This window comes from Anguilla rostrata, chromosome 3, assembly GCF_018555375.3.
Source record: "Anguilla rostrata isolate EN2019 chromosome 3, ASM1855537v3, whole genome shotgun sequence".
NCBI lineage: Eukaryota > Metazoa > Chordata > Actinopteri > Anguilliformes > Anguillidae > Anguilla > Anguilla rostrata.
The window spans coordinates 5748328-5773809 of record NC_057935.1 but is presented as its reverse complement, the minus strand read 5'-3'; the positions used below and the strand labels follow the sequence as shown (position 1 = coordinate 5773809).

The 25482-nt window shown below is 39.6% G+C and overlaps 2 protein-coding genes across 3 annotated transcripts in view; both read right to left on the bottom strand.

Annotated features, from left to right (window-relative positions):
- Positions 1-7514: 7514 nt before the first annotated feature.
- LOC135249958 (immunoglobulin superfamily member 3-like) lies at positions 7515-14838 on the bottom strand. 2 transcript variants are annotated; one of them, XM_064325695.1, is made up of 5 exons: positions 14718-14838; positions 10700-12761; positions 10209-10562; positions 9387-9740; positions 7515-9164 (listed from the first exon to the last, which is right to left on the bottom strand). In XM_064325695.1, the coding sequence occupies exons 2-5, from the start codon at positions 10863-10865 to the stop codon at positions 9010-9012; spliced, it is 1029 nt and encodes a 342-aa protein (XP_064181765.1). In that variant the 5' UTR covers positions 10866-12761; positions 14718-14838; the 3' UTR covers positions 7515-9009. The 2 variants fall into 2 exon arrangements, with proteins under 2 accessions (XP_064181765.1, XP_064181767.1); XM_064325697.1 differs by having other exon boundaries at positions 14742-14838.
- Positions 14839-16678: 1840 nt separating this feature from the next.
- LOC135249701 (uncharacterized) overlaps positions 16679-25482 on the bottom strand; it is a 139787-nt gene continuing 130983 nt past the window's right edge. The window contains exon 10 of the mRNA XM_064325219.1: positions 16679-17474. Coding sequence (XP_064181289.1) covers positions 17346-17474 — 129 coding nt within the window. The 3' untranslated portion in view covers positions 16679-17345. The remainder of the gene's footprint in view (positions 17475-25482) is intronic.

Here is a 25482-nt window from a genome sequence, read left to right as displayed (position 1 = left end):
TTAAAATAATCACATTCAGATAAAAGATAATGTAAATGTTTAAACATTTAATTCACTTGTGTTTTTATAAAGTGAGGCAGTAGTACTCAGTGTAATTATCTTTTTATGGCTTACTCAAGATTACAGGGAGCTGTGACATCACAGTATGAACTTTTCACTGAGCTGTCCATGGTTCTGAACTGAATAGCAAAGAAGTAAAGGGTTTTTATTAGGCCATTTCTTTTTCTTGTTTCCAGATGACAGAAGTTCAGGAAAACCAGAATTACCGGAGAAAAATAGAAAAGTGCTTTACAGTGATGCAGGGAACTCGCCTGGCCCACCACCAATGTGTAGCATCCATCTAGGTGATGCACAGCAGCCATTTTGCGCCAGAAAGCTCACCACACACTAGCGAAGGTGGAGAGGGAGAGAACATTTTTTTAGGCAATTAAATCACGGGATGATTTTAGTGGCAAGTTCCGAGAGGGATTTAGCCAGGACACCGAGGAACCCCCTACTATTTGCGATAAGTGTCATGGGATCTTTAATGACCACAGTGAGTCAGGACCTCAGTTTGAAGTCTCATCCGAAAGACGGCATCTCCTACAGCACAGTGTCCCCGTCACTGAACTGGGACATTGGGGTTTATTTGACCAGAGGGAAGATTGCCCCCTGCTGGCCCACCAACACCACTTCCAGCAACAACTCAGTATTTCCTGGTGGTTTCCCATCCAAGTACTAACCAAGCCCACACTTGCTTAGCATCAGCCAGTTGGCAGGAGCAGAGTGCACGGAGGTATGGCTGCTGCTGACAAAATTAAGTGTTAGATTAGAGCAATGAATGGATTGGATATCAAAAACAATGCAATTTCGAGGATTGGTCGGCAAACCGTGCTCTGTAGAGCAGCCTGACCTGTGTTCTTCCTTTCGTATTAAAGTAGAGCCATATTGAAATCGTGTATATCACAATCGTAACCAGGGTCCCGAGCCCAGGTTAGATAATGTGGGTTCACCCATTTACACTACTGGCTTTAGCTTTTGTGGGAAAGCGGCACTACTGTAGGTCATGGGCTACGTGACCGCCATAGAGGCAGTTCTAAGTTTCAGAACTCACTAACCTCTCCCCTTGCCACCCCCTCACAGAACAGACAGACAACACCCCGGCATGGCTTCCAAACACCCCTCCCCCCCCCCCCCCCCCACCCACCAAAACTCTCTGCACATGTTTCTACCACCGCCTTTTTGCTTTCATGTCAAATACAAACATTTTTCCATCACAACTGCCTCTTGCCTTGTCTGTGTCCAAAACACAAATATGTAAACACACAAGCACACACATGCACACACACACAAACACACAAACACAGAAACACAGAAACACAGAAACACAGAAACACACACACACACACACACATATACACACAGAAGCCATGCAGGCTTATGATCTGTTCAAACTTATGTCTGACCAGCAATGCTGAACAATGAGCCAGCATTGCTGATGGATGTGGAGCTAGACACATCTCTCCCTCCTCTAATCAAATAAAAATCAGTGTCCAGCATATAGAACACAGTGCAGCAGGTGATGCCCTATTCTGGTTAAAAAATAAAAGGCTGACCCTGCATCCACACTCTCTATCCAGTTAAACTTCTTCAATAATTTCCAAAAAGTTTATGTGGTGCATTTTCAATAAGAAAAGTGTGGTCAAGTGTTCACCTTCTCATCATCATCCCCTGAAGTTTTGGGACAAGGCTGATTCCAAACAAATTCATTGCAATATCCTAGCTGGGGTCACAAGTCCATGGGGATTGAATGTAGTTTCCAATGTGTGATTATTCTCAATGTGAATAAAATATATGAGATACACATAATTGAGATACATAAATGGCACAAACATAACATACGTCATAACAATGGAAATAATGACAAGGGCCTTGTTTTGTTGCACTGAGACCTTTGTCACCCTATAATTTGCCTCATTGAGCAGCCAATCAAATTGCCCCTGACATGTGACCTCCTACTGTTCAGAGAATCACTGGAAATGATCACCACAAGTCCTCCTCTTGTCTGTTAGAGTTTTACAGCGCAGAGGACAAGCAGGGTCTCAGGCAGAGGAGAGTCTCCAGAAGAGGAGAGTTCAGATACGGTGATGCCGCCACTCTGTGCTGTTCTTGTGCTTTTCAGCAAAGTCTGTAAGTGCATAATTATTATTGACTTATCAGCCAAAATAACTTTACACTAGAACTGCACAAAGGTATTTATACAGAGATTGCTGGGGTTTTTAATTGTGTTTTTCACATTGTCATGTGCATTGAAATATAGCTTTTTTGTTGTATTCCAGATGGTCTGCTTGGGAATTTAATTCAGCCTGCCACGCTGGTGAGAGCTAAGATTGGAGACACTGTGACTCTCCCATGTCTCTATCCTGCACAAGAACTGCCCGATATCAGCTGGTTAAAACAGCCTCTTGGACAGAAGCCTCAGCTTATGGTAGTACTAATTAACTATCAAACAGATCCTGTATTTTTCAATGAGTTTAAAAACAGCACGCGTTTCAGTGCCGAGAAAAAACAGGGGAGCTTTAACCTGACTGTGTCAGGAGTAGAGCCGTCGGATTCAGCCACATACTACTGTGCTCTTACAGTCTTCAGAGAGCTCAGCTTTGGAAATGGAACCACTCTAATGGTGATGGTAAATGGTAAGTATGAACCTTAGCTGATGCTTTACACTTGTTTTTTAATGTGCAGGCTTTCAACAATATACTTTGCACATGGACACAGTGCCAGTGAAATGTTATAAAAAAGTGATATTTTTGGTATATTGATAAACTGTCCTGATCATTATTTTATCATAAATAAACATCAGGCATTTGCTTTTTAAAAAGTAAATTTAAATTATCCTATTTAATGTTTTATGTTAAAATATATTAAGGTATGTTGTTGCTTATGATACTGCATGTTGAGCCAAACATTGTAAATTTGCATTACGATTTTTATAAGGTACAACATCACAAATTTAGACTTAGATTCAAAGCTGTGTTTATAAAGAATAATAATTATTATTGTAGCAGCCAAGTGCATAATGATTGAGTCCAAGCATATAACCTGTTAAATTTGTAATTATTAAACTGAAATCTTCAGGCTCAGACTTACACAGCAGGACAGTAGTACTGCAGCAGCCCGAGTCTGAGTCAGTGCAGCCCGGAGACTCTGCGACTCTACAGTGTACAGTACACACTGAGACCTGTGCAGGAGAACACAATGTGTACTGGTTCAGACAGGGCTCAGGAGAGTCCCCTCCAGGAATCATTTACACCCATGGAACCAGGAGTGATGAGTGCCAGAGGAGCTCTGGGGCTGTGTCTCCCTCACAGAGCTGTGTCTACAACTTCCCCAAGAGGAACCTCAGCCCCTCTGATGCTGGGACTTACTACTGTGCTGTGGCCACCTGTGGGGAGATCCTGTTTGGGAATGGGACCAAGCTGAATGTTAAGGGTAAGCAAAATTATCAATCACATATTGATAGTATCCTCTTACTTCAAAAGACTCGTATATTTATTTTTGCAAAGCTAGGTCCAATAGACAAAATTATTTCAACGTGTCAAACACACCGACTTGATCTGACATTATTGGATTATTGTTGAACATTTTCTCATTTATTTTTATGTTGTCAGTTGTTGATTATTTGCTGTGTTTGTTCATTGGACAGGTGTCTGTCAATGTCTTATGCTCAAGTCAGTGTTCCAGAACTCCCAGGGTTCTACAACAATCAATACAACAATAGTGGTTGTTACGTTCTCATTAGAATGTTCAGTGAAAAACATTGTGATCACGTATTTGTGATCTCACATCTGAAAAGTAGCTCAATGTTACTTGTGAAGTGCGTTATACTAAATTTTCCTTTTAAAATGTCAGGGAACAAACATCTTCCTCTTTATTGCTTGGCGGGAGGTTTGACGTTGAGTGTGATCCTAAATGTTGTCCTCGCTCTGAAAAAGACAAAAGGCAGTGAGGATGTCAAAGGTAAGAGACCAAGTTATGAATGTTTTTATCATTTTATTTATTAATTTATTTGACAAATTTTGCAATCAATTTTTGTTAAATCCAATCAGAGAAGTTTAAAACATAAAATATCATAAAATACTTGATATCTTAGTAGTTGGGTTTCAAAATTTGACAACAAATTTTTCATCTGCATGTACACTAAGGCCATTTTATGAATAGCATGCAGAAGTAGTCATATATAGTCTCTGTACGGTTGTGTAAAAGAAACTTGTTACGCTATTGGTGCAAATCGCTGTCTCACACTGTGTTTAGATATGTGCAACTTATGTACACACATTACGTGTAAAAGCAATTTCTCAAACGTCAGCTTCTGATATTGACCCCAATATTATACAGTTCTAGTTCTTAGGTTTTTGTGTTTCATGTCCAGCGAGCACTAACTAAATTATAGACAGTACAGCCGTGATGTGACAAACCCTCGGTCATGAAAATTAAATTGCTCATGAGAAAAAGGCCAGTAAAAAGCATTTACAGAGAAACTGCAGAGTAAGCAGAGTTGTCTGGCCTCCAAACAAATTAAAATATTTGTAAAACAATGTAATCTCCACAGCACCCAACCCTCATTCCCAGGTGGTTATATAATAAATATACTTCTCAGATATACTTTTCCTTCAAGTAGAAACTTACAGTCCTGAGCTAAATGTATAATGTCTAAATGAATAATGAACACCATTCAAAATTACTGCATAATTATTGTCAGCCAATCACCTGTGGTTTACATTTTTATTTTATTCAAACAGGGGCTGCATCAAATAATCAAGTGCCCAGAGAAGACTTGTCGAGTGGACAGGTACAAATACTATGTTGTGAAAAAAAAGTATAAGATAACTAACTTACTAGCTAAGTAACAGTCCATTTCTGTGGTGAATATTCTCATAAAAAATAATCAGAATGAGGCATAATCATATGTGGTGTGTGACGCTTTTTCTTTTAGTGTCAAGAGGAATCAATGAATTACGCTGCTTTGACTTTCACCAACAAGAAACCCAAAGTGAGGAGGAACAAGAGGGAAGTGGAGAAAGACACGGTTTACTCAGATATGAGATTTAGAGATCGCGAGTGAAGCTTTCGATAAAAATTCGTCTTTATCTCAAGAATGATCACCGGTCATCGAACATTTCCTCACTAGCATCGGTGACCATCACACCATGTGCTTTCTGATAGACTTGGCATTTTACTTCTTGTACTAAGGCTGTGTTGTCAATGTTCGGTTATTTTATTTTATTTTAAAAGAAACGTGAAACTGTAAAATTGTCACCCTGCGCCAATTGGCGACGTTGAATGTGCTCATTGTTGCTAAATCTAGCTCGGTCTAGGGCAGTCATTTGCAGTGTAATGGTTGAACAGTGTGATAAGATCCTCAGTGATGCATTGCCTTTACTTAGCAAGGCTGTAACGAATGACTTCAGTATGTGTCTAGCTGACTACTCACGAAATGAAACCGGTGTGCAGAGGAAAACGGTCAGTCACTCTGGCAAAGGTGGAGGTAATGCCTGTGATGTGAGTTATACAGATGGATGATGAATGTAGATGAGATGAATGAATGAATGAATGAATGAATTCACTATATAGCATAGAAATGCTTATGATGATGGTCTACCTCGCCACATGTGCAGCACCTCTGGGTGATGCACGGTATTTTGCACCAAAGCTCACATTAGCTAAGGTCGGAAGTGGAGACTCATTTATCCCGTGGGAGGGATCTTGACTCAACGTATGCATCGGATCCGATTAAAGAATCAGAGTTGCATGTGGATTTGAGTGAGTTATATTCACTCTTAATGAGGTCAATTCTGCCGACCACTTTCATGACACATAACTCAAATACGGCTGATATGTTCTGCTCTGAGGTCACTGCGCTGCTTATTGTTTCTGAAAGCTTTTGCACACGGCTCTCTCTTTCACTACCAGCAAAATGTGTTTGTTTGTTTCAGACTGCTCTGTTGTGGTGACAGGTGAGGTCCAGTTATTTTCCACTCACAGCCTTATACATTCAGCTCTACACAAACAAGAGCTACACAGGAAGACTGACCTGCAGCTCCTCCCTCTCTCAGCGCTGAAACCACACTGACGCTTCAATCAAATTCACTTGCTTCACACCTCAGACCACCTTTCCATTACAACAGACCAGACAAGAGTGGCATAGAAACCAGTGCGCTTTCATTTCAACAGAAAAATACAAAAAATGTGTCCCTACAGTTCCAAATACAGCACATACATTGTAGTGAAAAAAGGTCAGTATTGCTCTCTGTAATTAAAAAGGACTATTCACTTTTCTATTTTACATTCATTATCATTCACGTTTCACAAGATAATGTGTGTAGTTCAGAGTTTTACCAGTAGGGTGCAGCACAGAATAGTAATTACATTTACAAATGCGACATTATGATGGTAATTTATAACATTGCGATCCGATATTTTTAAGATTGGCCTGACTGTGTTGATTTGGACATAAAAATATGCTTTGATACATATGCTTTGATGCTTTTTTTTTGACATACTGCTTGCAATGTTGGAAAACATTGAGTGCAAAATGCTCTAAGTGCATATTATAGAAAAGGTTTGAATATACACTGAATAAGTTCTCAGCAGAAAAACATCATCAGATGCATTGTAACACACAGCATCTGGATCATTTCCCTCCTTTCCCACCCTGATGATAGATTCCATGATTGTGTGACCAGCAGTAGTGTCATGGGACATGAAATAGCTCTTGACTCATTCAGGCCCTGCAGTCCGAATGAATGTATTTGCTGAGTAAGGTATGGAACAGAATGGATGAAAATGAAACAATCCTTAAACCATGGGGGTTTTGACAGTTTGTGGGTGTGAGTGCATGGGTGAGGGGAAGGAGTATGTGTGTGTGTGTGTGTGTGTGTGTGTGTGTGTGTGTCAACCACAGAGTTTTGTTCGAAAATGGTAAAACAATATGGCCAAAGTGTCACAGATGAATATTTAAATTTCGGCCGATTAAGTCAATAAAAACCAATAAAGATAAAAGTAACTAAAATATAGTCATTTTTGCATAAACGGAATTAACCAATGTGTCCAAGAATAAACTGTGTTCAAGTATTCCTCTGGTAAATTAAATACTGCGTAGGTTCATGAAACTTGGATCAAACTGTCAAACAAGGCGTTGCAAATCAAATATGCTGGGATAGGCTCCAGCACCCCCCCGCGACCCTGCCCAGGATAAGAGGGTATAGATAATGGATGGATGGATGGATGGATTTATTAAAGAATAAATGAGTGGGGAAACAATTCGCATGCAGTATAAAGCCTTTAATTAATGGATATGTTTTATACATTTTGCGTACACCGTGTAGAAAATACATCACTTTTCAGGGCACCATAACATTTGGGACAAATGGCTGCACAGGTGTTTCTGATTGGATCGGTGTGTTAAATTTCTTTCTTAGTGCAGGTATAATAGAACTTTCAGCATCTAGGCTTTTTATTGTCTGTTATTGCTGTCTGTCAACATGACGACCAGCGTCGTGCCAGTGAAAACTGATAGAAGTCATTATGAGGCTGATAAATAAGATGAACCAGCCAGAGACATAGGCAAACCTTTGGCTTACCAAAATCAAATGTCTGGAACATCATCAGAAGCAATAATTGCAAAGGGCCAGGTTGATTGTAATGAAGAAAAACCCCCAAGCACCTGACCGATATATCAGAAAAACTCTTCAGGAGGCAGGCGTGGATGCGTCACAAGCTACTGTCTACAAAAGGTTCGAAGTTACATTACAAAAAAATGTGGCAGACAAATTTTGTTCTACCTGCATAATGTTTCATTCCCCCTCCCCCCCTTGAACATTTAGAAAGTCTTATATCCTCCTAAGACCTATTGTACGAGGATATAAGAGCTCCTAAGCAATTCATTTTTGTCCCAAATTTTGTTCCCTGTGGGGGACATACAGTAAGTTTCTGGTCCCCCGTAGGAAATATATTGTAAGTTTCTAGTCAAAAACATACATTACAGCATGCTGAATCCTACACTAGGGGCATTAAAAAATGTTAAATAAATATTAATAGAAAAAAATTTCTGCAAGGTCTCAGGGGAATATGTTTTATGGCATCTTAAACCCATCATAACCGTTATAACAGAAATATTCATTAATAAATAATCATTAAAACAGAAACTTTGGAAAAGGCTTCGTCAAACAAACAGGCTAAACAAAATACAATTTCATTCTGCTTACAGTTGATTTTTGGAATGGAAACCCCTGGTGCCAGAACAAAAATCAACATTTGAGATGAAACAAAGTATGGTTCCAATATCAGAGATGAAATGCTTTTGGGGACATATTTGTCTTTGAGGATTGCATATTTGCAGTTTTGCTTTTTACTGCTACTGCTTCGAATGGTATTATCATTTTTTCAGATTAATTTCAAAATCCAGAATGCCGAACACCCTCATAACTGGGCAATCAGCCGCTTGTTGTCATGTACGCTGAGGGAAGTCTTATTCCTTGGAGTTCATTTATTTTTATTTTTACTCATGAAGCCAAATCAATGCATTTTCTTCAAACTAATGATTTATTTTGCAAGTTTTTGAATGAAGGAGTTGAAACAATGAATATTCTCCAGTATAAGTATATGGTGATAGACATTACACAAGAAGCGATTACAGTATGTATTGCTTCAGATTATGATTTGCAAAGGGGAAAAAAAGAGAATTAATTAATAATAACAGCAACAACAACAACAATGTATTATTATTATTATTATTATTATTATTATTATTATTATTATTATTATTATTATTATTATGTAAAGCTGTGTAAATGAGTCCAAATAGGGTCAATATTACTCCATCAGCATTGGAATTGATTTAACACAGTAACTGTTACTGCGCAGAGGTGCACAAGGCAAACGGTGGAAACGAAAACAGCAGACAGCCTGACCCGACTTTATTACCCGTGCGTTAAAACAGATAAAATGCAGTATGCACCAAAAACAAGATCATCCGCTTGCAGCTGTGCCCTGTGTAAGCACGAATGCAGCAGCCGACGTTCTGCACTCAGCTTGTCCTCGGCAGACGACAAAAAATATCGGCACAGCGAAAACGAGAACGCCGGTCCTCAGGATGGACAGCCAGGCAAAGAAGCTCACGACCCCTGAGAAAACACCGCGCCATTTTTTTAATGTGAGAAAGTAAAGCTGAGAGCACAGAAAGGTTTTTGGGTTTTTATTGTCATTGCATTGTTACTGACATTAAAACGGCATGTGAAAAGAAATCTTGATATCATACAGTTCTGTACAGTTCAGTGGGAAATAGCATTGCTGTATGCATATGTACTTTTTTTAAATAGCTTCAATATATACTTAAAGAAGCTTACCCTCAACATCCAGCTTGGTTCCATTCCCAAACAGGATCTCCCCACAGATGGCCACAGCACAGTAGTAAGTCCCAGCATCAGAGGGGCTGAGGTTCCTCTTGGGGAAGTTGTAGACACAGTTCTGTGTGGGAGACACAGCCCCAGAGCTCCTCTGGCACTCATCACTCCTGTTTCCATGGGTGTAAATGATTCCTGGAGGGGACTCTCCTGAGCCCTGTCTGAACCAGTACACACTGTGTTCTCCTGCACAGGTCTCAGTGTGTACTGTACACTGCAGAGTCACAGAGTCTCCTGACTGCACTGACTCAGACTCGGGCTGCTGCAGTACTACTGTCCTGCTGTATGACTCTGAATCTGAAGAATTCAGTTTAACAATTAAAAGTATAACTACATGTATACTTGAATTCAAATATTATTTTTGTTGTACCAGTGATTCACAAATGCATGCAAGCATGTATTCTTTACAAACATGACTTCAATCTAATTTTTTTCATTGGTTCCCAAACTGCATTGATGATAGTTGTGTATGTGTAATATCAATTAGTCTTATTTGCCCATATATAATGAGATTTGTGATAATTGATTTGTGACTTTCTATCAATAACAATGCAAATTTAGCCTGTTTGACTGAACATGCAGTGTCATAAGTACTAACAAAGTATAGTTATATATATCTCGATTGTTCAACACTTAACCAAAACAAGCACACACAAAGCAGAGCTTGACTGACCCTTCTAAATAAATATCTGCTTTCTTCAGCTAATTTAAATACACTTTTAAAACTTTTTAAAAAATATAACATGGACTAAAGTTCATATTTACCCGTCACCATTAAAGTAGTTCCATTTCCAAAGCTGATTTCGTTGAAGAGCATAAGAGTGCAGTAGTATGTGGCGGAATCCGAGGGCTCTACTTGTGACACAGTCAGGTTAAAGCTCCCGTTTGCTGCTTTAGCACTGAGGCGTTTACTGTTTTTAAACTCATTTAAAAATATAACTTTAGGTTCAGAATTCAATATCTTCGCTAATTGCTCAGGCTTCTGTCCAAGAGGTTGTTTTAACCAGCCGTACCAGTGCACATCATCTTTAGCATGGAAACATGGGAGAGTCACAGTGTCTCCAAGCTGAGCTGTCATCAGCACATCAGGCTGAACTATGTTCTTCCCAAGCAGACCATCTGGAAAAAAAACAGCAAGCATCTTCAACTGACAATGGGAACATAAGGGGAAAACATTCATCTCTGTATAAATGTCTCCATACTGTCCTTGAGCAGACTTGTTTTGACTGATAAGTTAATAATAATTATACACTTACAGACTTTGCTGAAAAGCACAAGAACAGCACAGAGTGGTGGCATCACTGTATCTGAATTCTCCTCTTCTGGAGACTCTCCTCTGCCTGAGACCCTGTTTGTCCTCTGCACTGTAAAACTCAAACTGTACAGATAAAAGGAGGGCTTGAGATAATAATTTCTCTTCATTCACTGAACAGTAGGAGGGCACATGTCAGGGGCAGATTTGATTGGCTGTTTAATGAGGCAAATTGTTGGGTGCACAACAGTTGCGCAAGCATCCGCTAATAAACACTCTCAGTGCGACAAAAGAAGACTGGTGTCGTTATTTCCATTTTTCTTTCATGTGTGATGACCTTTTCAGGTCATCATTGTACATGAGAATTTGTTCTGAACTGGCCATCCTGCTTAATAAAGGTCAAATAATAATAATAATCCAGTTGTTATTTTATTAGTGCAATCATGTGGAAGTCTTCATAAAGTTTGAAATAGTTTACTTTCAGAATAACTTCACTTTGGCACCGCAGTTCGTATTATAGTTTAATATGTGTGTGTGTGTGTGTGCATATCTGCATTTTGCATGTGTGTGTGTGAGTGTGTGTGTGCGGGTGTATATTTATATGGGTGCATGTGTGTGTCTGTGTGTGTGTGTGTCCGCGCATATGTGTGTATGCATGGTGGTGCATGTGTGTGTGTGTGTGTATGTGTGCATATGTGTATATGTGCGTGAGTATGTTGGTGTGTGTGTGTGTGTGTGTGTGTGTGTGTGTGTGTGTGTGTGTGTGTGTGTGTGTTTGTGTGTGTGTGTGTGTGTGTGTGTGTGTGTGTGTGCGTGCGTGTGTGTTTATGTGTGTCGTGCAGTGCAGGACTTTGAAGGCATGGTACAGACAAGGCGAGAGGTAGTTGTGGTGGGAAAAGCAGCCATACTTCTCTTTAATAACAAAAGGATAAAGGGGAGAAGCGGTGGCAGAAGCATTCACAGAGAGTTGTGGTGAGGGGTGGAAGCCATACCAGTGTCTCTGCCTCAGAGGCTAGTGAGTTCTTAAACCACAAACTGCCATATCCTGGTGAAGCCAGAACCTACATTGATTTTCTTCAACTCAATAGCCTACTGTCTGATATTTTCCTGCCCCTACTTAGAGACCAACCAGGAAGCCATTAATTCAAATCATGAGAAAAAATTATAAAATACAAATATATTTTCACATTCAGAATCAGAAAATTTTCACCACAAAAATGGCCAATATACTTTTTCCAAATTTACTTGTTCTTTTGATCAAGGGTATTTTCAGTAGGCTAGCCTAAATTTGTGCTGAAACGGAACAGTTACAGGTTCCATTTGATGCATTTGCCTCCACGGACGAGGTTCTACTGGCCAGAGGTAAATGCTTGCAGGGTTTGGACAGTAGGGGGCAGCAGAGTGTAATTCTTCCTTATAAAGACAGCTTCCGCCATTCTGCATTGTACTTGATGTCATGCCGTGTTGCAGATGAATGCTAAAGCTCTGTGATTTGAAGGCAACATTAGTATTTGGAAAACGTAGGCCTAATACCAGCTAATATAGGGATGGTATCAGCACAGAAGCATATCAAGAAAGCAACCACTGTCCGCTGTCACTTCTTAAAGTTGTTTCACTATAAAGTACAAAAGCCAAATTTATCATAATGATAAATTATTCTGACGAAAGCAATAATGTGTTTCTGACCTGTTTTAACAATGTTTTGCAGCAACAATGGAGTAGGCACTTATTCTGACACATTAATCGCTTACGTCAAGTCACACTTAGGCTACTGACAGACTTTTACGTTTTCTAAATATACCAATCAATGCCTTATTGGTTGAATTGTGTTCTCAAGTCAGAAGGTTTAAGTGTGATGCTGCAGTGCAGGTGCACCATTCATTTTCACTAATTTTGTCTTGACATAGTACCTGCCAGCATGGAAACACGTGCACAGATCTCATCACGTCATGTAAAATAGGTACTCTGTTGACGAACTGATCCTGGTGCTGTCCAAGTTTCAGTGAGGAGCAGGTTGTTGAAGTTTCTCCTGGTCCTGGCAATGCTGTCCATGGTGCTGAATTTCCCTGCAGTAGAATGGGACAGCAGGAGTCAGCACTGGTGGACAGGGGTGGGATTTGGGTCCTCGCACCATAGTAAATATTTGGTTAAACTGATTTTACATGTGCTACGATAAATAAAATTCCCAATACTGAAATGAACAAGCGCAATACACAAGATATTAAAAAATCATTCACTAATTTACAATGACTCTATTATCTGCATTCGTAGCCTTGTCCACTGCCTGGCTTGGTGCTGAGATGCAAATGATGCCACTCAATGACATCACAATGACCTCATTAACGGAACTTCCTGTTTTAACTCTACTGTACTTGTCTCAGTGAAGCACCAATTATATGAACATAGTGGCATCTAAACCAAGAACAGAAATTAAATAAATGAACAAATGAATACAATATTTGGAAACATCGTAAGGTTAATTCTCTAAAATGAGTGTTGTGGAGCCAGGAATAGTGGACTTGCACTGTTCTTTCAGCACCCAGGTATTCCAGCAACCTGGGAGAGCTGCAGGTCCATGGACAGCACCGGCCCTTCTCACAGGCAGGGGGGCAGGTGTGGCTCATTGTAATTAGGCCAGCTGCTCCCCATTGCCTGATCACTGGGCCTTATGAAAGGGCCTTGCTCACAGGTGTAAGGATTCATTCTCTTTTCTTGTGAAAGGTTAGGTTGGACAGTTTGTTTGTTGTGGACTTTTGACTTTTTGACCTGTGCAGGATTGTTGGTTCCAGTTTACTCATTCTGTTTTTTTTTTTTTTTAATTTTTTATATGAAGTATTTTCAGTTGTTTTTCAGTTCCTGGGCTAACGAAAGGCAATGCATAATTTTGACTTCATTTTGTCTGTTCACCAAATGATTGCCACCCTCAGCACTGCATCACAGGGCCTATAAGGGTAAAGGAATGATTAAAAAGTATCTTTGGAAACTAATCAGGGATTAAATCGGCGACAAATTGGGCGACATAGCTCAGGAGGTAAGATCGGTTGTCTGGCAGTCAGAAGGTTGCCGGTTTGATCCCCTGCCATGGGCGTGTCGAAATGTCCCTGAGCAAGACACCTAAGCACAAATTGCTCCCAACGAGCTGATTGGTACCTTGAATGGCAGCCTTTCACTGTTGGTGTGTGAGTGTGTGTGTGTGGGTGAATGAGAGGCATCAGTTGTAAAGCTCTTTGGATAAAAGCGCTATATAAATACAGTCCATTTACCATTTGCCAAATCAAAATGTTTACATTAGGACAAGTTTAAAACTCCCTCTTATACCAACGGGTATCTCCTATAATGTCAAAGGCTGGTTTGAGCTCAGCGAAAGGCAATACATTGGCCGACAAAAGACAATGATTAGTCATCCTCAAACTACTTGTGAAAGATTTGTGGCAGCTCCTTGATCTAAGTGCTGAAAAATGTATTATTCTTCATAAATGCATTGCATGTAATCTCAAGAGAGCACAGATAGTTCAGATCCCTCTGAAGTACCACAGGAGATCGGAGAGAGAGAGAGAGAGAGAGAGTCAGGCAGACAGAGAGGGGAGGTGCCAGGTAACAAATGAAAGGGGTGCATGCAGAGGAAACCACAAAGGCAGAGCACAGGGGTTTTGTTTTGAGTCAGTGGCCTGAGAGTCAGACTGAGCCACAGAGAAGGAGCAGCACCTCCAGCATTGTGCAAAAACCCCCCTCAGACCAGCCAGCAGGTCTCAGAGCGTGGTCTCTAGCGCGCTCTCAAAGGGAAAGAGGTTATAAACAGGAAACAAAAACAGTACCGGACTATAATTAATACTGAAAATGACCTGCCCCTTGTCCCCTGTCCCCAGTACCCAATGGAACTTAATTTGCTGGAATTTACTCTCATTGGTCACACACATACCGTAGCATAATACAGTAGCTAGTGGGGATCTAAATAAACAAACAAACACACACGCATACACACACACACACACACACAGACGCAGGCACGCACTCTCTCTTACCCCTTGCCTACTGTATACACTCACATCCTCATAGTCAAACCCCCATGATACAAGGATGGTTTCATGTAAATCCATTCTGCTTCACACCTTACTCAGCACATACGTTTATGAAGAATGTTGCTTGTCCTGAATGAATCAAGAACACTTTCATGTCCCGTGTCACCACAGCTGGTCACATGACCATGGAATATACCATCAGGGCAAGAAAAGGAGGGGAATGACTTATTGAGTATATATTTTTTATGACTTATTGAGCGTATATTTAAATCTTTTAATGTTGTGCACTTCACTGAGCATTTCACGTATAATGATATTCAACATTGTAAGCAGTATATAAAAAATTTGAAGGGTGCGCACATGATGAGAGACATGTCTAAAACAACATAATCAGACCAATACGGTGTGACTATCAAGAGTTTTAAATCGTGACGTCATAAATTATCATCATCGTAATATCACGTTTATAAATAATTTAATGACTATTCTGTGCTGCTCCCTACTGGTAAAACTCTGAACTGCACACATCATAAAAGATGGTTTTGATGACCTTGCTCTGCATTATAACGCAACTTAAAAGCAACAGAATAAAACATGTCAATGATAATGAATGTAAAATAGAAAAGTGAAAAGCCTCTTTAATTATAGAGAGTGATACTGATCATTTTGTCCTGGCAATTTATGTGCTGTATTTGGAACCATGAGGACAGATTAAGAGTAGTTTTATTCTTTTGATAGTTAAGTACACTGTTTTCTAATGCTATCTCTTCTGGTCTGTTGCAATGAAAAGGTGGTCTGAGGTATGAGGTGAATAAATGTGTTTGGAGCGTCAGTGTGGTTTCAGCGAGAGAGGGAGGAGCTGCAGGTCAGGCTTCCTGTGCAGCTCTGGTCTGTGTAGAGTTGAATATAAAAGGCTGTTAGTGGAAAATAACTGGACCTCCCCTGTCACCACAACAGAGCAGTCTGAAACAGACAAACACATTTTACTGGTAATGAAAAAGAGAGCCGTGTGCAAAAGCTTTCAGAAACAAGAAGCAGCGCAGTGACCTCAGAGCAGGAAGCATATCAGGCAAAGGTATCTGTCCATGTGACATTTAACCCCTACCCTTTTGTTATTTTAGGGTCATTGTTTAATATTATGCTGTCAAAACTAAATACTTTACAGTTGCAAGTCCAGTCTGGGTAAGGGCATTACTCTCTCCTGGTTCTCTAGATTATCGGCCCCTGTGAACACCTGACAGGCATCTCAGCAGGAAGTGCATGAACACGTGAGAGTCTGTTCATGCTCTGTCCCTGTACACAGGAAGGAATCTGCCACTGAGTCATTCTGTCTGAACATGTGCCCAGTTGTTCTAAAACGTATAGCACAGCATCAGTAACTGAGAACACAAGAAAGCTGTCGCTGTGCATACAGGAAGTGTTTTTGTTACTGAAGGTACAGGGAGGCCTCTGCTAGCAAGAGGCCTTGCCTTTAGAAAGCATGTCCAGCTGTTATAAAGCATGCAGGAGAGTACCTATATTCACAGCGATGTTTTTCCTGGCTAAGCAGTGGCAGACACATATGAGTAGTTGTGCCAGGTCCAGCCCTGGTATGCAGGTGCAGACATAGCTCTACATGCCATCTCCATGTGGAGAAAATATCGCTAAAAAACTTTAAATGACAGTATTCAGCCACTTTGTATTAGAAATGTAGCCCATTTATAGACGCTGATTGTCTGGTATATGGAGTTATTTGGCAGCGAGTCTTAGCCTAATGACTCCACTAGCACTGCCTGTAGACTGTTTGGGTATGCAAACTTACATACCACTGCAATGGACCTGCGGACACAACAGTTATATGTGCCAGAGGCGTTTTTGGCACAAAGTGCTTTGGACAGATAAAATAAAAGCTCTTGCCAGGATACTGCCAGGACTGGCAAGGTTATGGACCCAAATGCAGAGTAAAAAACCCAAAACTCCCAAAGGAAAATTCACTCAAAGATTTTAATTACAAAAACTCAGGAACAAACGCAGGAAACCAAAAAATGCCTCGCAGGGCGAATCGCAAAAAGAACAAAACGAAAATACAAAAAAAAACAGAAAACAGAAAATACAAAAATCAGACGAAGCCAAACAGAGGCAGGGCAGAAACAGGCAGACAAAAACAGGCACAGGGAAACACGGGCAAGCTCTCAGGCAAAAAATAACACAGAGGCAGGAACACAGGCAGACACTCAGTGAAAACCACACAATATTTGTGCAATTTTTGCGCAATTTTACATGTGCGCACCGTTTCCTTTTATACTGTTGGATACATACTGAAGTCATCTGGGTTGACAGCCTTGCTCAAGAGTACAAGGGCAATGCTTCACCTGAGAATCGGGTTACACGCCCTGTTCCCTAACCATTGTACTACACTGCTGCCCTAAACCGACTCAACAACTTCGAGGACCATTTATCAGACACTGTCAGACAGTGTACAAATTTTTATTTTGTGTATTTGAAAAATGGCCGAATTTAAGAACAAGCACAGCTCTAGGCAAATCCTATAAGTGTTATATCATTTACAGCCAAATTGTATGATGTTCACCAATTTCGGCGAGGGAACATTTTGATCGTTCTTGTGCTGAAGATGAATCTTTATGGAAAGCTTCACTCGCGGTCTCTAAATCTCATATCTGAGTAAACCGTTTCTCTCTCCACTTCCCTCTTGTTCCTCCTCACTTTGGGTTTCTTGGTGGTGAAAGTCAAAGCAGCGTAATTCATTGCTTCCTCTTGACTCTAAAAGGAAAAACATAGCATAGCACATATGATTAAGATAAGATAGACTTTATTAATCCCCAGGTGGGAAAATGTGGGTGTTACAGCAGCAGATAAAAACAACATATCACACAGACATAAAAGACATAAAAGTGCTTTTAATTTGCTTTAACAATAAAGATAAATAATAACAATAATAATAATAATAAATAAATACATAAATAAATAAATAAATAAATAAATAAATAAATAAATAAATAAATAAATAATAAATAAATTACACCTCATTCTGATTATCATTTAACCAGGATGTTCACTACAGAAATATACTTTATTAATTAATTAATTTATTTATTTATTTTGTAAGTTAGTTAGTTCATATTTTTACCTGTTTGCTCGCTAAGTCTTCTCCGCTCTCTTGATTGTTTGATGCAGCTCCTGTGTCAGTAAAAGGAAAATGTACATAAGCCACTGATGAGTGTAAGAAATTAATTACTCAGTTTATGCTCTGAATTTTAATGGTGTACAATCAAATAAGAAAGCTGTTTTTCTTTTTGTACTGTACTGTTTCTTTTTGTTCTTGTTCTTGTTCTTCTTTTTCTTACTATTATTGTTACTATTAACAATAATATTCATAGCAGTAGTAGCAGTTCTGGTCGTAGTAGTGTTTCATATAGTCAATTATGTTCACCACAGTAGGACCGTAAGTTGCTGCTCAGAGAAGAAGTATATCTGAGCAGTGTATTGATATATATACATATATATGTATATATATATATATAATCATCAGGGAATCGGGATAGGCTTCAATGGAGAATACATATTGCTTGAAAAGCATTTTAATTTGTTTGGATTCCAGTTAATTCTGCTTATTCTGCATTCAATTATATTGCCTTTTGCTCAATTTCTTTCCATAATCTTGGGGTTATCACATCATAGCAACGTTGTCTATAATTTGGATAGCGGCAACTGGTAAAAAAACAAAAAAACAACCAATATATAACATTGGAATAATTATCGGTAGTTGAATTGTTATAAATTCAAGAGACATTTCGCTTGCTCCTACACGTGATCTGCGTACATAATGTGCATGTATCAAAAAGCAGTGGGAAATGGTCACCTGCACCAACAGAATAAATTTAGGTTACATTATTAATCTGAGGTTGTTTTAAAAAACTGTACATGGACTGCATGTGAATATTTCTGCATGTTATTCATGTAATGGCTTTACATGTAGATGACAAAACCGTTGTCAATTTTTGAAAGCCACCTACTTTACAAAAAACACTACATATTTTCACAGTTCACATTCTTTTCTTGACTGTGCACCCTTTACGATATTGAATTTTTTTTTTTACGATCTTGCATATTTTATACTAGTCTGATTTGATTTAACAAACATTTGATTGTACTGTGTATATGTTGTAAATAAAAATAGATTGACACATAGCACACCGTTAAACCTGGTCTCTTACCTTTGTAATTCTCACAGCTCTTTCTCCTTTTCAGAGCGAGGACAATATTTAGGATCACACTCAACGCCAAAGCTCCCGCCAAGCAGTAAAGAGGAAGGGCTTCATTTCCTGACATTTAAAAAAGCAATATTTAGTATAACACCCTGCATGAGGAATATTAATAAAAGCATAACAAGACATTGACAATGACTCCTGTCCAAAGAACTGATCTGCAAGAGAATAAAAATTAGAGATGGAAAACAATGAACAACTTTCAATATAAAAATAAATGATCAAATGCTAAAAAATAATCCAATGTCAGATTATGTTTTTATACTCTACTGATTGAAATTACTTAATACAACTTTTAGCCCTTGCCTAACAAAAAAACACCAAGCTAAAAAATGCATAAACCTTTTAAAAACTGAGACAATGCTTTTACTATGGGATTGATTTTTTTGCTTACTCTCAAAGTCCAGCTTGGTCCCGTTCCCAAACAGGATCTCCCCACAGGTGGCCACAGCACAGTAGTAAGTCCCAGCATCAGAGGGGCTGAGGTTCCTCTTGGAGAAGTTGTAGACACAGCTCTGTGTGGGAGACACAGCCCCAGAGCTCCTCTGGCACTCATCACTCCTGTTTCCATGGGTGTACATGATTCCTGGAGGGGACTCTCCAGAGCCCTGTCTGAACCAGTACACATCGTGTTCTCCTGCACAGGTCTCAGTGTGTAATGTACACTGCAGAGTCACAGAGTCTCCAGACTGCACTGACTCAGACTCAGGCTGCTGCAGCACTACTGTCCTGCTGAGTGACTCTGAACCTAAAGAATTCAGTTTAATAACTAAAATTATATATCAGGATATATGCCTGGATGGATTCAATCATCATTTTTCCATTTCTGTAATACGAAAAGCAAATGCAGCATTTTATTTTGTACTAACACTATAACAATTAGCTTAGAAATATCAATTAGCTGTATTCTAATTCATATATGCCCATTCCTACAACATGAAAATGTCTATGTGTGACTTTGTATAAAAGACTTTTAAAAAATAATACTGCAACATACAGTATCAGCAATAATAAAAAATGTTAATATACCTATATTTCTTAATGCTTATCCAAATCATCAATACACAAAGCAGAGTTTGAGTGACCATACAACAAAAAGATCTGCTTTCTTAGGATTTTTTAAAATTTAAATTCACCTTTAAAAAAATCCTGAGCAAGAAAAAAAGTATAAAACATGGACTTGAGGTTCATATTTACCCATCACCATTAAAGTAGCTCCATCTCCAAAGCTGATCTCTTCGAAAAGCGTAATAGTGCAGTAGTATGTGGCTGAATCAGACGGCTCTACTTGTGACACAGTCAGGTTAAAGCTCCCCTTCGCTGCTTTAGCACTGAAGCGTTTACTGTCTTTAAACTCTTTGAAAAATATAGCACCTGATTTAGGGTTCATTGTTAGTGCTATAAGCCGAGGCTTTTGTCCAAGAGGCTGCTTAAACCAGCTGGCACAGGACACACCATCTTGAGCATGGAAACATGGGAAAGTCACAGTGTCTCCAAGCTGAGCTCCTACCAGCGCGAAAGGCTGATCAACATCCTTCCCAAGCAGACCATCTGGAAAAAAACAAAAAGCATCTTCAACTGACAATGGTAACAATAAGGGAAAAACATATGAATCTCTGTATTAATGCCTCCATACAGTCCTAGTGTAAAGTTATTTTGGCTGATAAGTTAATAATATTCATTCACTTACAGACTTTGCTGAAAAGCACAAGAACAGCACAGAGTGGCGGCATCACTGTATCTGAACTCTCCTCTAGAGACTCTTCTCTGCCTGAGACCCTGTTTGTCCTCTGCGCTGTAAAACTCAGACTGTACAGATAAGAGGAGGACTTGAGGTAATAATTTCTCTTCATTCACTGAACAGTAGGAGGGCACATGTCAGGGGCAGATTTGATTGGCTGTTTAATGAGGCAAATTATTGGGTGCACAAGAGTGGTGCAAGCATACGCTGATAAACACCCTCAGTGCAAAAAAGAAACGTTGTCATTATTTCCATTTCTTTCATTGATACTTAGTCATATTGACAAAAGTTCTGAAGACCATCTGTATAACTAATAATAATAAATCAATTGTTATTTACAGTGCAATCATGTGAGTCTCAGTTGAATGTTATTGAATAACTTTAGATTGGAAACGGTACCTCAATTCGTGCTACGGTTTAATATGTCTGTGTGTGTGTGTGTGTGTGCAAATGTGTATTTGTGCGTGGGTGTTTGTGTGTGTGTGTCTGTGTGTGTATTTGTGTGTGTGTTTGCATGTGGTTGCATGGGTGTTCGTGTGTGTGTGTCTGTATGTATTATGCATGTGCATGTGCGTGTGTGTGTGTGTGCATGTGTTTGCGTGTGGTGTGTTGTGTGTGTGTCTGTGTGTGCAGTGTCCATGGTGCTGAATATCTCTGCTGTCCCATTCCAGGAGTAGGAGTCAGTGCTGCCCGTAGGTGGATTGGGCCGGGATTCTGCATTCACATGCATTTTTGATATTTTTCAACTTCTATCATCTGAAAACGTGAAAAAAAGTGGTCAAAAACAACAACAACAAAAAAAAGATCTGTTGTCTTTACTACGAGAGCCACCCAAAGGTTTAGAATGGCTGATTATGCTGATGAGTTCAGAACATTGGGCAGCTCACTGGAATGTTCATACTCTGATGTCACACCTGATCTTACATTGTGATTTTGCACTGCACTGAAACCAGGGTGAGTTGTCTTTAAAACAGTTATTTCATGATTTGTTCTTTTTTTTTTAAGTATTTTTTGTTGTTGTTGTTTTTCAGTTCCTGGACGAATCAAAGTACATTTTTTATTTTATTGTCTTTTCATCATTTGATAGTGGCCATACACCACACTGCATCAAAGCCTAATATGGTAAAATAAACATTAAGATGAGTATTGGGCAACCAATTCATGTCCTGAATGAAATCAAAATGTTTACAATTGTGACATGTTTAAACACCCTTCTGTACAAACCTGGTGGTTTTGTGAAAGTGGGCAATATTGTTCAATAAAGATCATGATTAGAAGGCTTTCAAACTGTTTGTTAAAGATTTCTGACAACTATTTGAGCTGAGTTCTCGAAATGTTTTCTCATTCAAAAAGAAATGGTGTATAATCACTGATTATCTCAAGAGCACATGTAGTTCTGACCCCACTGAAGTGACAGAGGAGAATGATAGAGAGAGAGAATGGAAGAGGGAGGTCCCGGTTGACGTATGTAAGGGGTGCATGCAGAGGACACCACAAAGGCAGAGCACAGGGGTTTTGTTTTGAGTCAGTGGCCTGAGAGTCAGACTGAGCCACAGAGAGAGCTGCACCTCCAGCATTGTGCAAAAATCCCCTCAGACCAGCAAGCAGGTCTCAGAGCGTGATCTCTAGCATGCTCTCAAAGGGAAAGAGGTTATAAACAGGAAACAAAAACATTAACAGTCTATAATTAATACTGAAAATGCCCTGTCCCCAGTCCTCAATGGAATTTAACTTGCTGGGATACTACTCTCTTTGGTAACACACACACACATGCACACATGCAGGCACCGACTCTCTCTTCCCCCTCACCTATACACTCACATCCTCATAGTCAACACCCCCATGATACAAGGGTAGTTTCCTGTGAGTCCATTCTGCTCCACACCTTACTCAGCGCATACATTCAATATCAAGAATGCTGCATGTCTTAAATGAGTCAAGAACTTTCATGTCCCGTGTCACCACAGCTGGTCACATGACCATGGAATGTACCATCAGGGCAGGAAAAGGAGGGGGATGATCAAGATGCTCTGTGTTTCAATGCATCTGATGATGTTTGTGCTGAAAAAACACTATCACTTTACTTTAGTATTTTTATGACTTATTGAGTGTATATTTTTAATGATGTGCACTTCACTGAGCATTTAAGTATAATGATATTCAACATTGTAAGCAGTATATAAATAATTTGAACGGTGCACACAAGCTGAAGAACATGTCTAAAACAACTTAATCAGACCAATACGGTGTGACTATCAAGAGTTTTAGATTGTGACGTTATAAATTATCATCGTCGTGATGTCACATTTAGAAAAAATTTAATGACTATGCTGTGCTGCTTCCTATTGGTAAAACTCTGAACAACACACATTATAAAAGACGGTTATGATGACCTTGCTCTGCATGATAATACAACTAAAAAGCAACAGCATGAAACATGTCAATGATAATGAATGTAAAATAGAAGAGTGAAAAGCCACTTTAATTATAGAGAGCGATACTGATCATTTTGTCCCTGCAATTTATGTACTATATTTGGAACCTTGGGGACAGATTTTGAGTAGTATTTTTCTTTTGAAAGTTAAGTACACTGTTTTCTAATTCTGTCTCTTATGGTCTGTTGTAATGGAAAGGTGGTCTGAGGTGTGAGGTGAATAAATTTGATCGGAGCGTCAGTGTGGTTTCAGCGCTGAGAGAGGGAGGAGCTGCAGGTCAGTCTTCCTGTGCAGCTCTGGTCTGTGTAGAGCTGAATGTATAAGGCTGTGAGTGGAAAATAAGTGAACCTCTCCTGTCACCACAACAGAGCAGTCTGAAACAAACAAACACATTTTTCTGTTAATGAAAGAGAGAGCCATGTGCAAAAGCTTTCAGAAACAATAAACAGCGCAGTGACCTCAGAGCAGGAAGCATATCAGGCAAAGGTATCTGTCCATGTGACCTTTAAGGCCTCCCTTTTGTTATTTTAGGGTCATTGTTTAATATTATGCTGTCAAAACTAAATACTTTACAGTTGCAAGTCCAGTCTGGGTGAGGACATTACTCTCTCCTGGTTCTCTAGATTATCGGCCCCTGTGAACACCTGACAGGCTTCTCAGCAGGAAGTGCATGAACATGTGAGAGTCTGTTCATGCTCTGTCCCTGTACACAGGAAGGAATCTGCCACTGAGTCATTCTGTCTGAACATGTACCCAGTTGTTCTAAAACTTACAGCACAGCATCAGTAACTGAGAACGCAAGAAAGCTGTCGCTGTGCATACAGGAAGTGCTTTGGTTACTGAAGGTGCAGGGAGGGCTCTGCTAGCAAGAGGCCTTGCCTTTAGAAGGCATGTCCAGCTGTTCTAAAGCATGCAGGAGAGTACCTATATTCACAGCGATGTTTTTCCTGGCTAAGCAGTGGCACACATATGAGTAGTTGTGCCAGGTCCAGCCCTGGTATGCATGTGCAGACATAGCTCTACATGCCATCTCCATGTGGAGAAAATATCGCTAAAAAACTTTAAATGACAGTATGCAGCCACTTTGTATTAGAAATGTATCCCATTTATAGACGCTGATTGTCTGATATGTGAATTTATTTGGCAGCCAGTGTTCGCCTAATGACTCCAATAGCACTGCCTGTAGACTGTTTGGGTATGCAAAACAAAACTTACATACCACTGCAATGGACCTGCGGACACAACAGTTACATGTGGTAGAGGCGTTTTTGGCACAAAGTGCTTTGGACAGAAAAAATAAAAGCTCTGTGCCCGCAATCACCAGAGATACTGTCAGGACTGGCGAGGTTATGGACCCAAATGCAGAGTAAAAAACCCAAAACTCCCAAAGGAAAATTCACTCAAAGATTTTAATTACAAAAACTCAGGAACAAACGCAGGAAACCAAAAAATGCCTCGCAGGGCAAATCCCAAAAACAACAAAACGAAAATACAAAAAAAAACAGAAAACAGAAAATCCAAAAATCACAAGAAGCCAAACAGAGGCAGGGCAGAAACAGGCAGACAAAAACAGGCACAGGGAAACACAGGCAAACTCTCAGGCAAAAAATAACACAGAGGCAGGAACACAGGCAGACACTCAGTGAAAACCACACAATATTTGTGCAATTTTTGCACAATTTTACATGTGCGCACCATTTCCTTTTATACTGTTGGATACATACTGAAGTCATTTGGGTTGACAGCCTTGCTCAAGAGTACAAGGGCAATGCATCACCTGAGAATCGGGTTACACGCCCTGTTCCCTAACCATTGTACTACACTGCTGCCCTAAACCAACTCAACAACTTCGAGGACCATTTATCAGACACTGTCAGACAGTGTACAAATTTTTATTTTGTGTATTTGAAAAATGGCCAGTTAAGAACAAGCACAGCTCTAGGCAAATCCTATAAGTGTTATATCATTTACAGCCAAATTGTATAATGTTCACCAATTTCGGTGAGGGAACATTTTGATCGTTCTTGTGCTGAAGATGAATCTTTATGGAGAGCTTCACTCGCGGTCTCTAAATCTTGTATCGGAGTAAACCGTTTCTCTCTCCACTTCCCTCTTGTTCCTCCTCACTTTGGGTTTCTTGGTGGTGAAAGTCAAAGCAGCGTAATTCATTGCTTCCTCTTGACCCTAAAAGGAAAAGCATTACACATCACATATGATTAAGATAAGATAGACTTTATTAATCCCCAGGTGGGAAAATGTGGGTGTTACAGCAGCAGATAAAAACAACATATCACACATAGACATAAAAGACATAAAAGTGCTTTTAA

Excerpts from the sequence above, each read along its gene's own strand:
- LOC135249958 (XM_064325695.1), bottom strand. The coding sequence starts at position 10,865 with ATGAAGAGAAATTATTATCTCAAGCCCTCCTTTTATCTGTACAGTTTG. Across the intron at positions 10,563-10,699 it reads TGTGCTTTTCAGCAAAGTCT|ATGGTCTGCTTGGGAAGAAC; the intron begins GTAAGTGTATAA and ends TTTTTTTTCCAG. Across the intron at positions 9,741-10,208 it reads AACTACTTTAATGGTGACGG|ATTCAGAGTCATACAGCAGG; the intron begins GTAAATATGAAC and ends TGAATTCTTCAG.